General features: G+C 39.7%; 1 protein-coding gene across 13 annotated transcripts; it reads right to left on the reverse strand.

Moving 5' to 3' along the window:
* Positions 1-1,421: 1,421 nt before the first annotated feature.
* On the reverse strand, positions 1,422-16,374 carry LOC116311069 (transcription intermediary factor 1-alpha-like). 13 transcript variants are annotated; one of them, XM_039615078.1, is made up of 21 exons: positions 15,605-16,374; positions 15,248-15,366; positions 14,652-14,799; positions 14,328-14,460; positions 13,921-14,037; positions 13,694-13,808; positions 13,252-13,398; positions 12,959-13,073; positions 11,473-11,837; positions 10,737-10,874; positions 10,547-10,652; positions 10,393-10,432; positions 10,122-10,254; positions 9,340-9,447; positions 9,106-9,249; positions 7,048-7,394; positions 6,660-6,789; positions 4,259-4,333; positions 3,700-3,855; positions 3,295-3,605; positions 1,422-1,611 (listed from the first exon to the last, which is right to left on the reverse strand). In XM_039615078.1, the coding sequence occupies exons 1-20, from the start codon at positions 15,873-15,875 to the stop codon at positions 3,333-3,335; spliced, it is 3,180 nt and encodes a 1,059-aa protein (XP_039471012.1). In that variant the 5' UTR covers positions 15,876-16,374; the 3' UTR covers positions 1,422-1,611; positions 3,295-3,332. The 13 variants fall into 13 exon arrangements, 11 of the variants coding, with proteins under 11 accessions (XP_039471012.1, XP_039471020.1, XP_039471019.1 ...); XM_039615086.1 differs by lacking the exon at positions 1,422-1,611 and having other exon boundaries at positions 3,260-3,605; positions 6,660-6,786; positions 7,048-7,133; positions 7,221-7,394; XM_039615085.1 differs by lacking the exon at positions 1,422-1,611 and having other exon boundaries at positions 3,260-3,605; positions 7,048-7,133; positions 7,221-7,394.
* Between the last annotated feature and the right edge of the window lie 168 nt (positions 16,375-16,542).

Raw genomic sequence — 16,542 nt, forward strand, 5'->3', positions numbered from 1 at the left:
AAATAAATATTTTCACTACCACTAACTGCTGTTATTCACAATTATATATGAGTTTGGTGCACTTAAAGAGACAAAGACCTGGCTCTGTGACACCCCCTCCAACCCATCCCACCCTTAACATTGTATCTTCACAGCGGTGTCACGGGTCCCTGCAGTTCTGCTATAAAGCTTAAATTTCTATAGTAATGTGAATGAATTCAATCTTCCCTGAGTGTGCCACATCTGTGCACTCAACATCAGTCAAAGTGATCACGAGCTGTGAAAAGTGGCTACATATAAACAAGCCACAGACGCATGCACTCACACACGTCTACCAGAACTGGCAAGGAGTGGAGAAATAATTGATATAGTGCTTTATAAACATTTTGTACCAACTAAGACCCTCTGCAAATTCAATCAGTCTACTGGCTCTGGGCATGGCGACAGAGAGAGATTAAATGATTTTCTAATCAAAGCCATATGGTTCCACCACACCAGTCTAACCAACAAGAAACATCACCAAGGGCTTGATATAAGGACACCACAGGCGTATAAGAAAGGCCACAGGTATATGGCTGTCATAAAAGGATAATTGCCCTTTTAAATGTGTAGTGCTTGATGAGCCGTGTCTTGATCTCTTTGTGCTTCCGTCCACTACAGTGTGTATTTTCTGCTGGTACTCTGACAATCTCTCTGTAAAAGTACATTTTAATACAGCACAGTGGTGTTTTGAATGTTGTAGCCCATTTAATTGCATAAATAAATTGCAAATTCTTGGCAGTTCTCTTTCATTTCACTATACCACACCAGTTTTACAGAGGTGGGTAACTGGGGTAAGTTGTTAGGATGAAAAATCCACAGCTTCCTTTCTCAGTATATGTATCAAATTGCAATATTTCTAATATAATATTTTTGAAAATGGGCTTTATATTATAAACAAGCTTCTGGGGAAATTGTTTGAGCAGGTAATCCATCACAGAAAGGTTCTGTCTCTTTTTTATTTCCTCCTTTTCACTGCACCTGCATGGAAAATGGGAAATATTTTCGAATCAACCTGCACTTGGACACTACAGCACAGCAATTAGACCCTGCCACAAGTAAAAGCAGACATGGTGGGGTGGCTTTTGTAATGGATTACCAAATCATTTGGAAAAATAAGCAAAGTCTAGTATCAGCAAGACAGGAAAATACCTTAAAAGTTGCTATAAATCCTAAACAGTGACATCAAAAAGTATTCGGCCCCTTCCTGATTTCTTGGTGTTACTTTCTCACAGAATTATAAACGTCCACAACGCGGGACTTTATTGTGTTCTCAACCTGTGGGTTAAGCCTCTACTAGCAGTGCATATGTAGTTAATGGAGTCCTCCATCAGCCAAGAATCTAGGGGGGATTATCACAATAACAAAGGCAATTACTTTTTCACACAGTCCGTTATGTTTGGATAGATTTATTTACTTTAATAAAGTTACTTATTATTTAAAAGTTGCATTTTTTTTCTCTCTCTCATAGTTAGCACTGTTGCTTCACTCAAGAAGGTCATGAGTTTAACTCCACCATCTGGCCCTTCTGTGTGGAGTTTGCACATTCTCCCCAGGTTTGCGTGGGTTGTCTCTGGGTGCTCCGCCTTCCTCCTACTCACCAAAGACATGCAGTTAGTGGGGTTGGGTTAATTGGTGATTTCAAATTGCCCATAGGTGTGAATGTGAGTATGAATGGTTTTGTCTCTGTGTGTTAGTCCTGTGTCAGACTGTTGACCTGTCCAGGGTGTACCCCATCTCTTGCCCTGTGGCAGTTGGGAAAGGCTCCAGGTCCCCCCAGCAACCCTGATAAGGATTTGGTTTTTACTCCAGTTATTTTGATCTATTGTTAAAATGTGTTTGATGATCTGAAACATGTAACAAATATGCGGGAAAAAGGGAGGGGGCAAGTACTTCCTCACACGATTGTCAAAAATAAATAATTTTTGTGCTCTTTAATATATTACTGTCTGCTGTACCTTTGGGTTAAGACTGTAGTACTACTATAGTAAAGCATATGTAGGTCCTGGAGTCCTCTATCAGCCAAAGATGTAGCAACTCCTTCTTAGAGTTATCACAACAACAAAGGGCAAGCCTTTAGTGCTGACCTGTCCTAATCTTATCTAATAAGAGATAATATGCCATATAAGGAATGAAGAATGTCCAGCATGAAAGCCAGAACCCTGCCATGCTTCCAGTCCAGCTGGCTGGAGAACAGTCAGAGGGCAACTTCCCATGCCTTTCAGTCCACCAGAAACAACTAAGCCTCATTCCTTCGCTCCACCTCAAATCTACATTTGGGCTTTAACAAGTAAACGCAGCATGAGCTGACTTGCAAGCTAATAGGTGAAGGAAATTGGAGTGGCCAAGGTCGCATTCAAACAGTGTTAATCTTGTTGTTGGGGGTGTAGCGCAGCTCCTTTGAAGCTCCTTATAGCTGGTCTTGCCACGTCTATGTCAATCTGCAGAGGGTCACTAACACATCAAAGGCAGACTGAAATCTGCCCTGTGGGACCCAAACGAGTTTGTAGAACAACATGAAACTCAATTAACATGCAGCTATCGAGCAAAAAAAGGTGTAGAACATTAAACCTTAGCTGGAGCTGTTACTCAATATATAAGGAATAATAGTTACTATACTTGTTCATTTATGCAAGTTGACCTGAATGCGTAAATGTTCTGACCTCTGGTGATGAGAAAACCAGTCTTTATGTCTTACATTTATAAGAAAGCTTTTTAAGTCAACATTATGACCCTGACGGATATAATCACACACATTGTTACATGGGCAGTATCACCAGAATATATAATATAAAGAAGCCAGAATATACATAAAAAATGCTAAATAAAATTGCATTTTCCTTCACGTTGTGAAAACTATAGATTTGGACTGTGTAAATAGAGCCTAACAAACCAGGGCAAACAGAAATATTCTGCACTGTGTGAAAGTATGCAATGTATTTGTCTTGAATTTTATTAGATTATTTTAATTTGCTATTAATGATCTGACTGTGAGGGGCCTTGAAACACAATTTAACATCAGAAACCTGAGAGTTTGTGATTACTATCATTTGATTACAGCAGTAGTAACAAAAGAACAACTAAAATGTCCTCTTCAGGTTTCAGTCAGAAGTAGAAATACTGCAAAACCTACGAGCTTTAATTCTGATTAGAACACAAAAAAGTATCATTTGACTTCTGAATTCACAATTCTTGTCATGCAATACCATTTAATCATTAAAAATAAAATGTATTTGGTAACTTGAAGGCAACATTTTTTAATAAAACGCTACACACCACACATTCTTTGTGCCGTCCGGCACATATCCAATTGGTTAGGAAAATTGGAGCTTTAATCCAATACCCTCTTCTCCACTGAGATAGCTTGGTGCATCCTGGGAATCTGAAAATGTGCGTTGGCGTTTTGCAAGTGGGACTATATTGTCAAGAGATTTGAGTTGAGAATCTTGACACGTGGGTGAAGCAGTCTGAATCATCTCTGGTTTGATTTCTGGAAAGGTCTGATCAGGGTAGATGAGCTTCAGATAATCTTCAAAGAGTTCTTTAAATCTCCTACATGTCACGGCAAGTTCAGTGTTACTCCGGCACTGAAGGAAGATAAAACGAAAAGGATGAACAGTTTAATAACAGATGTCAAGAACTGAATAATAGTTATTGTTGCAGAATATTTGTCTATGGTACCTCACTGCAGGCCACACAGTTTCCAAAGATGAGCCTGATGTCTAATACAAACTCTGCGGGGCTTTGATAGCACATACTCTGCTCAGCCTCTAGACGGTTTTTCACTGTGGAAAAACTCACTGGTCCCTTTATAGTCAGACTGTTATCAGCATGTACCTGTAGTATTTAGAAAGGAAATGATAACAGAACAATAACACATTGTTGGCATTTTAGTTTTTTCAAATCTGTGGTGTCCATCTACATGTAAACAGCGCGCACATGGGACTATGGAATTTTACCCTGTTTTGCCATGTAAAGGGTAAAATAAACAGCTATTTCAAGCCAAACCACCAGAATCACACCGACCCCTTAAGTCCAATTACGAAACACTTCAAGTTCTGGGCCTGCAATGAACTTACGGTTTATTTACAGTAAAGCTGCTCTGCCTCTGATTTCTAATTTCTGTCATCACTGATATATGTGGTGTATTACATACAATTAAAATTACAGTTACAGTAACTCCATCTGACAGTAATCCTGTTAATTTTTCCACTATAGTCAGTCATACTTTCAGACTCACCGAGAGAGATGCAGACTTGTGAAAGACTGAGTTGAGCTCACTGCAAAACAAGTACAGCAACAGCCTCTCACACTTCTGCAACACAAAAAATAAGCCTGAATTAATACATATCAGAACAACCAAATACATTTCTCCCATCTGTGGTTTGTCAAGCAGAATATTAAACTGGTAAGAGTCGTCTCTCAGGATCTCTCTTGACACCTTTCTGCTTTGTGTCAGCCCTTGCACTCTTACCAGTTCTTATCAGTTATTAAATGCATGATGCAATGTCAGGCATCTAGCCCTTCAGATACTAAGGCTACGTCCACACTAATGCGTTTTCGTTTGAAAATGCATCATTTTCTCTCCGTTTTGGCCTCCCGTCCACACTGAAACGGCGTTTTGCCCAAGGAAAAATGCAGCGTTTAGAAAACGCTCTCGAAAACGCATACATTTCAAAACGGAGCTGTCCCGTCGCAGTGTGGACGCTCGAAAACGCAGACTTTCTAAAACGATGACGCATTTTAGTCATGTGATGCAGTCATGTGACCAATCAAACAAAGATAGCGGAGTGCATTATACAGCAGTTGTTTTGATTGTTTTTTGACAGCCCTAAAAAGCATTAATATCAGTTTGTACATGGTCTAGATAGCTTTTCTCACTTGTTTTTGCGCATGCGCAGGACTGGAACGTAAGCGTTTTCGGTCATTTCAATGTGGACGCACAACTCTGTGAAAACGACTGAAAAGTGTGGACGCGGATCGTTTTCAGACGAAAACGCCGTTTTCAAATCTATCCGGTCTAGTGTGGACGTAGCCTCAGTTTAACAAACCACTGTTTTAAAGCAACGTAAATGTTTTACTATAAAAATAACAGCCTTGAAATCCTTTTGATGGTACACTGATTTGTAAAAGGGTGAATGACGTCTTTATTTCTACTCCCTGCCTCCAACGCCTGTTCTGGCAGTATGCTACTTGGAAGAGCAGGTGAAATCTCCTGGGAAAATGAACTGTGTAGCTGAAGACTGAGCCAGCAGACAAGACCCTAGTGTGACAGCACAAGTCTTGGTTGCACATAGGAGAAGGCAGTGCACTGCAGAAGCAAATGAGAATATTAGCTAACCTAACAGCTATCACGTACGGGTCGACTACACATTTACTTTTTCCATATATATATAGATAGATAGATAGATAGATAGATAGATAGATAGATAGATAGATAGATAGATAGATAGATAGATAGATAGATAGATAGATAGATAGATAGATAGATAGATAGATAGATAGATAGATAGATAGATAGATATAAATATGTATATATAAACAGAACTTTTCTTGTCAAGACAACACACACAAAATGAGACAAGGAACTCCCTTCTAACCCAAGCTATTTAAATTTCAATTTTATTTATACAGCACATATCACAACATGCCTCAAGGTGCTTTATATTGTAAGGTAGACCCTACAATAATAGAAAATCCCAACAATCCTATGACCCCTGTGGGCAAGTACTTTGACGACAGTGGGAAGGAAAAACTCCCTTTTAACAGGAAGAAACCCCGGCAGAACCAGGCTGGGGCAAGAGAAGAAAGACATGAAAAAAAAAACGTGCTGTGGAAGAAAGCCACTTGGCAGACTCTGTACTTCAACTTGATGGTTCATTTCCCAATTGAGTGACACTCCTGGTCAGGGAAAAGCAGATGAGCTCCACTATTTTACTATTTACAATTACTATTTTTTATTGGTTTTTGTACCCATGATTTACATGGGTACAAACATTTGTAATATGTTTGTAATTTGATATGTAATTTGATTTACATATCTTACATTTAGGAACATAAGCGCTGGTTACAAATTAAAGTAATGTCGTATAAACTAACAAGTTTTCTGCCTCCTACACAGTATAATCAAGTAACATCCCCACATAAACCGATACCAGCATTTCTATAAATGTAAAGTTATCTGAAACGTGCTGAATGTGAGAATGAAAAGACAAAATTTGAACATTCAGACATTCGGCCTATATTAAGACAACATAGCTGGCAGATCAAACTGAGGTAAGGTGGGATGATCTATCTTACTGCAGAGAACGCAGCTGTATTTATGGTTTATATCTTATATAATGTAGTCATAATGATAATAGGTGATGCTCTGTTAATGAATATTTTTACCTGTGACGGATGGAATTAATCTGATGTTACCCAACTTCAATGGTATTTAACTGAGTTGAATTTTTTTAAAAAGATGCTGCTCACTGGTGTTTTACAAAACGGCTATAAATTTGAAAAATACATGACTTATCAGATTATGCTGAATTCTGAACTTAATTTGAATTACTTGGCATTGAAGTCATTTTGTTATTATAGTATTATCATTATTATAATTACATAACAGTAAATCATTTTTAAAAACAAGCACTGACTTGTTTGTCCACAGGGGAAAATGCTCCTTCAAAATCCATCTCCTTCTTTATTGTTTTGGCTTCAGGTTTGCAGACATACTCCATCTCAGGCAATAACAGGTCACAACAGAAAGTGCAAAACCATTCCCTGCTGAAAAAGAGACCATTTACACACTCAACACAACAGCCAGTAAGCAGTAACTCACGTCAACAAGTGCATAATGCTGCAGTCAGATGAAAATCTCACACCTCCAAGATGTAAAAATCGACTTGTCAAAAGTGGATTTGTTCTGACGTGCTTTTCATTCCACAAAGAAAACAAGCCATTGATTTGCTATTAAAATGAAAATATATGAGCTGTGGCATTTTCATCCAAGACCAGTAATAAATAAAGTTTGATGGAGCTGACCTTGGAGATCTGAGGAGAGCTGGAACATGGCACGTAAGATGAAAAGCTTTATGACATTTTTGGCAGCACAACAGCTCTCCTGTAGTCTGACACACAGCGCACGAGGTCTCATTAGAGTCTTCCAGTTGGGCTTTATTTTGCTCTACCTGCTGCTGTTCTCCCACTGAACTGACATGATTTGGAGGTCTAGTCTTACTCTGGCCCAGTGGCTCACTTGGAGAGTGTGAGGGGCAACAGGGTTTGTCGTCTGTGCTATGAACACAAGTTTGGACATCTTCACCTTGGGAATTTATTTGGGGTTGGTCATCTGTGCTGTCGGGGAGGCTGGCTCTTTGTTTGGGATGTACCTGAAAACAAGAAAACAAGATCTGAAAATAACAGAACCAACATTTCACAGATTTATCATGGTGCGAGAATTTTTCATGATTGGTTATTACTAAATTATTATCATTATTATTATTAGTAGTAGTAGTTTTAGTTCACACAGCATTTCCCTGTCTATTCCTTGTATTTGTCAAAGTCAGCTTTACTGTCAAAGACCATATATTCAGTTATATACAGGAATTTGAAATTGCAATGCTCACATGGCCCTCAGTGTACACTAAAAATATAAAGACAAAAAAGGGGGAAAAAATAATAAAATAAAAGTCTTATGTACAACACAATACAATACTATACAATTATTTATGCATGTATTATTAAATGCAATTTATGCATCGCTGCCTTTTCCAGTCTTTGATATCAGGTTTAGTTTGAGTCTTCTTGTCTTGGTTATTTCCTGTTTTACTCTGAAGGTCAGCTATCTGTTGCACTTCCTTCAACTTTCTGTTTTTCCTCCCTCTGTGATTGCTATTCTTGCCCTAACTGTTTTCACGTATTCATGATTACCTGTGTTCTTCTACTTCCTGCTGCTTGCTGAGTTAATTAGTCCCCTGTGTACATATATATAATCCTGTGTTCCTCTTTGAGAAACACTGAATAAGCCCATTTTACACCTGATTTGTTGATGTATTGATCAAATATGGATGTTTAAAGGGAAACTTTGGTTTTCATTTGCCAGTCATTCATAATATTCAATTCATTTATGTAACTCCAAATCATAACAACAGCCACCTTAAGATGCTAAACAGTCACAATAACTAATTACTGTTTGAATTTGGAAACTTACTTTGAAGTTTAAAACATTGCAGCAAACTAAATTAGAGTATGAGCTAAAATACCTGTTTAAGTATCAAACTTTCCAATGGATTAGTAGTTCTTGGTAGGTCTTACAGTTAGGTAGATACAACCTCAGATGAACAAAGAAAAATACAAATTGCAAAGTATTCTTATTTATTTAACAAAAACTAATCCAAAATACAGAAGCATTGTGTGAAAAACTAAGCACACCAGGAATTAAGAGTAACAGGCAGGTGCTGCTAAACAAATACACTTTTATAAAAGCAGAGGTTTTGGCAGTTTGTAACTCTGGAGCATTCAGGTGTGTGTTAGCACAAGGCCAAGGAGGAAAGTCTTCAGCACTAATATTAGAGAACCACCTTTTGCTGCACATCAATCTGAGAAGTGCTATGAAGCCATTTCCAAACAATTTGAAGTCCATTATTGTACAGTGAGAAAAAATGACTCCCTAGTGGAAAACAATGTGGCCAATCTTCCCAGGAATGAACATCCCACACCAACTCTCTCTATGTCCTCCTTCACTACACCCACGCGTCTTCTCAGTGATATTCCTCTTTTCCTTCCTTTCTTTTTTGTCGGCAAATATCAAAGTTCATTAGGGAGTTCTATGTGATACTGGACACTTGAGGAAGGAGAAAAGGTCTTGTATCAATTGGCTGTGTATAGAGACTGGAAATGATCTGCAGCAGGTTAGTGTGGTTAATAATAGAATTGGAAATGTAACGAGTGAAGTGAGCAATGAGAAGATGGAAGAACTTTCAAGAGCTCATGAATGTAGAAAATGACAAAGGACAGATGGAGGACAACTGAAGGGCAGTTATGCAGAGGATGAAAAACCAGCTAAGGGTAGTGGAAAGTCAACTGATCATGATGACATACCTGTGGAGGTATGGAGGTGTCTGGTAGAGAGGGCAGTGGACTTTTAGCCAGATTGTTTAACACAATCTTGGTAAGTGGGAGGATGCCTGAGGAATGGAGAGGTGTACTGATATTGCTGTTCAAGAATAAGCATGATGTGTAGATCTGTAGTAATTATAGAGGGATAAAGCTGATGAGACATACCATGAAGTTATGGGAAAGAGAGGTGACGATCAGTAAGCACCAGTACTGTACCTGTCCACTGAAGTGTGCTTCAATCACTACTCTCTCCCTCCTGGGGGCACAGTCTAAACACTTCATCCACCTCACTCCAGAATTCCCCTTTCTGTTCTGACATCCAACCTGTGAGACATACGCGCTGATAACATTCAAGAGGACCCCTTTTCCAGCTTCATACCCATACTAATCTTTTCCTTCAAGATTACTCCATTTCTCTTCGACACCATGGTAGAATCCACCTCCAATGGTCTTGGGCCTTGCTTGCCTTCCACCAGGTTTCCTGCCCAAAAAATATATCTACCCTACTTCTCTCCATCACGGCATCCAGTCTGCTCCCTATGTCAGTCATAGTACCTACATTTAAAGTCCGTACTCTCACCTCTCAAACTCTTGTCTTTCCTTCTTTCTCACTGCCTCCTAACACGCCTTTCCCCATTTTTCTTTCATTGTCTTCAGCCAACAGTAGCACAGTTTCCAAAGGGACCCTATTAGCCAACAGGACCAGAGGCAGTTGTTGTTAATGCCGATCTAATATGGAAATCTCATTCTTTACAGTATGCCTGTTGAACTGGCCAAGATTAACCCTTCTTTATAAAACCCTCACTGCTTATCCGGGCTTGGGAACAGCAGTAGGAGTACACTGACTTGTGACCCCCCTGTTGCTAGGTTCAAGTAACAATCTCCTATCAAACTTTGTGCCAGTCGAATGCTTACTACAGAAATAAGTTATGGATAAAAGCAACTAGCAACAATAAAAAAATCTATACAGTATTTGAAATAAATCATTCCCTTCTTACATAACTACTTTCATCATCTGGTTCATCTTTGATGATAATTATAGGCCTTGGAGATGATCGTTGTCTCTTCTTTGCAGCAGATCCCACTGCTCCACTAGCCTGGTGTATTTCTGGGGCTTTCCAAAAAACGCTGCTTGGGAACAAAGCAAAAGTCAATCAAAGATAAATTCACTCAAGAGACCCATAGCACAGAGATAATAGTGCCATAACAGAACAAAGAGATAATCTGTGCTTGTATACTTGCAAAAGTGTGCATACTGCTCCCCCCTACCTTGTTTTTTTCTGGGATACTGGAGTGTGATGTCCTGGTGCTTCAGAAAAGTTTACAATGCATTTGTCCATTATAAAAAATACAACATTACACATATTCTCTATGCTACAAAAAACTGGAAAAAAACAATATGCAAAAATAATTGCAAACATACCGTTTCTGCTTGACAAGGAAGTTTCTGCTCCCTGAGGATAGTTTGGTTTCACTGTATAAACTGGACCTGCTGAATCATTTCCCCTGTTCATGTATGTGGGCTCAGTCTAAACACACCATTGCAAATCAATTACTTAAAAGCAGATATTATACCATGATAATGCCTTCAGTCAGTAGAGGAAGTTGCTTACCCTCTGTTGTGAATGAGGTAAACTGACACTACCACTGAGGGGTGGCGGAGTTATTTGTGCATAGAAGGGTGTAGAGAAAAATCCATCAATGGGCTTGGTTTGGTAGGTGGAGCCACTTCCTGTCCTTCTCTGCTGATACTATGATGAATGGAGACGATACAGAAAAAGGGAGAGCATGCCACAATCATTTTACTGCATGTGATAAAAAAGGCCCCACCATTACACCGCAATCTAAAAACCCAATGCAATGTGACCACAGTACGCTCTGAAAAGTCTCAATCAGTTTACCAGATTTGTATGCAAAAGACTGCTGTTTCTTTACTACTAGTTTGGTGTGCAGCTTTAACAACTTGTTCACATCAGTAGAAAACAAATGTCTGCACTTTACATGCCAGTATTGTCCTACTTCAGAACTGAAACCCAAACATCCAGTGAAGCAGACTAAACAACTTGAATAAAAGATATTATCAAGCCTTACTCAAGAAGTTTCCCCTTTGTCCTCTGTCACATGCTGGCTCGCTGTTTGTCATGCAGATTTATTTGATTTACTTTATTTTTGAGCTATAAGTTCATCCAAGACTAAAATCCTTCCTGACAAGGAAAGACATAAATTGCTCAGGATGTGAAAGCTGTCAGCTCTATTTAGGACAATGCCATCTGCTGTCTGTGCTTGTTAAGAAGGCTTGTCAGTCAAACTTAGGCAAGCACACATCCACACTCACACAAAGAAACGCACAGTAACCTGGGGAGAAAATCCAGGGCTCAGTATGCTCCTAGTTGAGCTAACATGGTTGGGCAGAGGCCTCGTAAACCTGTGGTCTGGTTGAGGAGGCAAACTGTGGGAGGGAGAGCCTCTCTGTAGGGGCCCCGGTACTGTTTGCTGTAGTTGGAACCATGTGCAGGGTGGAGGAGGTGGTTGGGGCTGCCAGTGAGCTTGGGGGTTTAGCTTGTCCACCTGCATCTGGAGCTGAGCCAGAGTGCTATGGGGAGCTCCCAGGGCAAAGCTGTGGGGTGAGCCTGAGGAACTCTGCCCACTGTGGGTGTGCTCATGATGAAAACCACCCAGCTGGTGGCCTGGTACACTCTCCACCATTAAAGTGCCTGAGAGGACATACACACAGAGACAGGATGAGCATAACAAGGAGTGATGAAATATATACAGTACAGAAAGAAAATTCCAGAGAACTGTAGGGAGATATATGTAAAACTCGAGGCAGGTAGTAAGTAAAACTCTGCTAACTTGGGTTATAATTGGATATAAGCAACAAAAGATAACAAATTCAATTAATTTGTTCCATTTAATCAGTTACTATTTAAACTGTGAAAAATCCAAATGTGATGGCATTAGTTCGCTTGTTTTTATATGTCAGAATGCTAAGTATCCAGTTTACAATTATGGAAACCAAAAAACAATACCAGATAAAGCAATTCTGCTTTCCTCAGACACTTAATGAGCAAACCCGTCAATTTTGGGGCCAATCTGTTGACTAAATTAGACTAATGTTGCATTTCATTATGATTGTCAGGCTCAGATGAATATAAACAGCTAGACAATGATTTTCATTCAATGTTGAGCTCTGCTCCCAATCAGATAGTTAGATAGATAGATAGATAGATAGATAGATAGATAGATAGATAGATAGATAGATAGATAGATGGATAGATGGATAGATAGATAGATAGATACGTTATTGATCCTACAAGGGTAATCTTTGTGTTACAGCAGCATGATAAAGAGTAAAAACAGTACAGTCTACAATACACAACATATAAACAACACAATTAAATAAAATGCCACAGGTGCCTAGTAAGGGGCATATAGTATGAGATAATCCAGGAATTCATATATATATTTACAACAGTGATAAAAAAACCCAAATAACAGTAAAAATGAAGGTAGTTCAAAACAGTCAGAGTAAAACTGACATTGTGTGAGAGAGAAGTGCAAAGGCATTAATAAATAATAGGATTCATCATCCAAGTTTTACTGGCCCCCAGCTAACTCCCCGTGACCATCTGACTCTCCTCATGCCTGTTTATTAATACTGTGCAAGTCTCATTTAGACCACCACCACGGATACAATCTTATGGAAGAAGAATGCCCCTAAAATTATTAATTAAAATTTAAATAAAGTTTCAAGGTATACAACTTTACTGGACCAGAAAACAAATAATCCATTCATTCTCAGGGCTGTGGATCACATCATTTGTTAATCTCTTACCCAAATCAACATTTGAGGCCCAGTAAGAGGCTCGGCACTGGAAGCGTATGGTGCTCTGCGGTACGAATGAAGCACTGCATTTTGCCTGAAGGAGGTTTTCGATCTGAAACAGAATCTGCAAACAGAAGGAATGTTATCAGTCATTTTCAGAGGAGGAACATGCATGCTACAAAAGCCATATGCTTGTGCTTCATCACATCCGAGACATACAAGGCTTAGAGACGAGCTGAGATCAGGAAAACAAGACTGTGACGAGATACTGCTTTATGGCTAATTGATTACAGAGGCCTCACCAAACGTTTACAGTACAATAGGGCTGTGCCCCCATTTTTGGCTGTGGCCCATTTGATGAAGTCGATGACATGATCCAGGTGTTGGGACAGATAGCCAATGTCTTTCTGTTGTTTACGCAAGAGACTCTCATGATCTTTTGTAACAGCCTGAAAAAAAGAAAAAGAAAAAGAGGAGTGCAGTGTAAAGCAGCTTGAACGGCGGCACTCTGAGCCTCAAGGCCACACGAAACTCACCATACAAGTAATATTCTTCTAGAAACAACACCACAGCAAGCTACAGGACTACAGAGTAAAACTACTGCACTACAACTTTCTTGGCCTTCAGAAAAAAATTCTGATTGCAAAAGAACCAAACAGGACAGGCAAAAAAAAAAACTAAACTACTGCATGGTAGTTTTACTGCACAATATTGTTTTGCTGCTTGTAATCGTCTTTGTCATACCTCAAGTTGATCAAGTAGAATTTTGCCCTTTTTGTTTATCTCGAGGATTAAATTGCTGACAGATTTCTTTATTTCATCACGAACAGAAGTATGGTTCTGTTCCACCAGAAGAAGTCTGAAAAACATACATTTAAAGTGTGACTAGGAACAAAATATGCATTTATTAATATGGAAGAAGTGACTTTTTTTTTTAACTAGACATCTTTAAGGAAAAATGAAATACATACCCACTATTTATGGAGTCTGATACCTCTTCTATCAGTTTCTTTTTCTCCTGTAGCTGATGAGTCATACGCTCCATGTGCTCTTTGTGGTTTTTATAAGCATCTTCAAGGAACTGATAACTAATTCAAAAACATTAGTGAGTTAATACAGACAGGTTAACAAAAAAAGAGGTCTGAAATATGCATAATGAACTGGGGGGGGGGGTGTTAACTTAATCTCTCAGTGAAATTTTTTTCTCCACCTCAAATGCATCACATGGAGAGGCCACAGTATCAATCAAATCAATCAATGAACAGTGGTGAAAAAAAATTGCAATAATAATGTAATGTGATATCATTGTGATATCATTTCGAGGGGTGCCTGGTGATTCCCACCTCTGTCAGTCAATATTACTGAAACAATGAGGTACCTGTGGTCTTTATGCTTGGTGAGTTGGCAGTCCCGACAGGTAAGCAGGTCACATGTCTCACAAAAGAGTTTCAGTGGCTCTTGTTTGTGGATATGACAGAACATCGGCCTCTGATTCGACACAACACAAACGTCTGGAAAACAGCAAAAGGCTCACCATAGTTATTTTTAAACAAATTCTTACAGTATAAAAAGCATGCAGTGCATACTGATGTATAGTTATCATTTTGCCCATTAAAATATTGCAGTAGCAAGAATCACATGATACGTCAGCACAGGCATTTAATTTTTTTAAAACAGCTAAATGAGCAGTAGGTTTGAGTACCTTGTGATACTTCCGACTTCTGTCTGATCATATGGTCTTTGGTGAATTTGACTCTTTGGTGGGCCTCCACACAGGTAGTACACAAGTACTCCACACACTCAACACAAAACCCAGCAGCTTCGGTGTTGTCATCGCAGGTCATACAGAGCTATAGAAAGAGGAGTCAAGCATCAAAAGTTATTAAATATTTGGAAACATGATGTGGAGATGACAGGTTTTACCATTTCTTGTTCAATCAAGGGAATGCAATGATGAACCTTATCTGCTAAGTTGATATCAGTGAAGTATCCAAGTGTGCTGTTTCTACTGAAAAGTATTGCTTCTGCTGCCCAGATTTCAGAGCTACAAACCAACAGAAGACAAGGTAGCTTTGTTTTTATACAGATATCCCCTTTAATACAGTGTGCACCTGCCCAGTAAATCACTGCAAATGGAAATAATCTAGTGCCTTATTCTGGTTCTTACAAGAGCAATGTTTTTTTCTGCATGGCCAATGAAATAAAGAATACAAGTAAAACTTATGTAGTTATATTTTGATAATTACCCTCAAAAACCCAGCCTGTCCCCATATTGATATTAATTAATTTGTTACCAACCTGGACTGCTCTCTCCACTGTGCTGCTGGGAGCCTCGAATGACTCCTTCACGAACATATTATCCAACACATCTGCCGCCATACATTCCTGCCTGCACACCGGACAGCGGATCACGTTTACTGGAATCAAGCAGGAGCATAGGTGTTGGTGTAAATCAGTAAAACTGTACATTTCTGGTATTATTTACCATCAGATTGTATTTTTTTTATGACATTTAGACATTTGGTGATTATGGTTAGAGGTAGCTACAAGCATTCGTAAAATGTATGCAGTTGTACGTGCAGCTGCTCTGGTTGTAGAAAAGGTTGACAGGCATTAATCGGTCCTTGATCTGTGTTTGTAAACAAAGTGACTCACGTGGTTTGGTCGCGCCGTTGTCGCTCTGGGAGACGGACGGTTCCGTCACGTCCAGATTCCTCGAGGGTAAAGGCAAGCACCTCTCGCAGAAAGTGTGCAGGCACGGCAGAAGTTTGGGCTCCTTGCTGTGGAAGCTTAGATGACAAACGGGGCACGTGTCCAGGTCATGTTGGTCGAGTGCACCGGACCGGTCCTCTCGCGTGCTCTCTGCTTCGTTCTCGCCTGACAGGACAGCAGTATGTCCCGACTCCAGTTTTTCCATCGCATCCATCGGAAACAGTTTCTGTTCTTCAAGTCTAGTTTACTCTGATTCAACGACACGTACAGGGAGGGTAGTCTGAAGCGTAGGCTATATCTCATTGCTCTGTAGCCGAAGAGAGCGCCTTCTTCCTACCTGCGTTGTCCTCCGCGCGCTCTCTACCAGCTCAGCATTTGTAAGCGTCGAGTGTATTACTGTCTACGTGTGATATTTGGGGGAAAAGAATTTTTGGACTGTTGCAACAAACAGGAAGCACGAAAGAAAAAAAAGCACCTGTGTCGCATGCTCGCGTGCCCCAGATGTTGTTGGTCAAATTAGAGCGCACGCGCTCGTTGAGGTAAGGGTGGGGCGGGGTCAAAATCTTGATACCAGAGCCGCTGGCTGCTGTGTCCTCTGTGCTGTCAGGAGGACAAACTCCACCGAGCAGCAGGAGAGAATGTTTGTCTGATTCTTGTTACTGTGAAAGTTTGCACAGGGTTCAATTCAGTACAATAGTACCGTGTTACTTTATTTATTTATGGCACTACAAGACCTTTATGATAGGCTGTGTGAAATTCAAATGTATTAGGTTTTGTTGGCTTCAGGCTTCAGCAAGGCATATGGACATTTTTTTTTGTAACGTTGTAACACTGTTTGCTGAAAAGATACTCAAAGTGCTGGTGTCATATTCACATATGAT

This window comes from Oreochromis aureus, linkage group 7, assembly GCF_013358895.1.
Source record: "Oreochromis aureus strain Israel breed Guangdong linkage group 7, ZZ_aureus, whole genome shotgun sequence".
NCBI classification, from domain to species: Eukaryota; Metazoa; Chordata; class Actinopteri; order Cichliformes; family Cichlidae; genus Oreochromis; species Oreochromis aureus.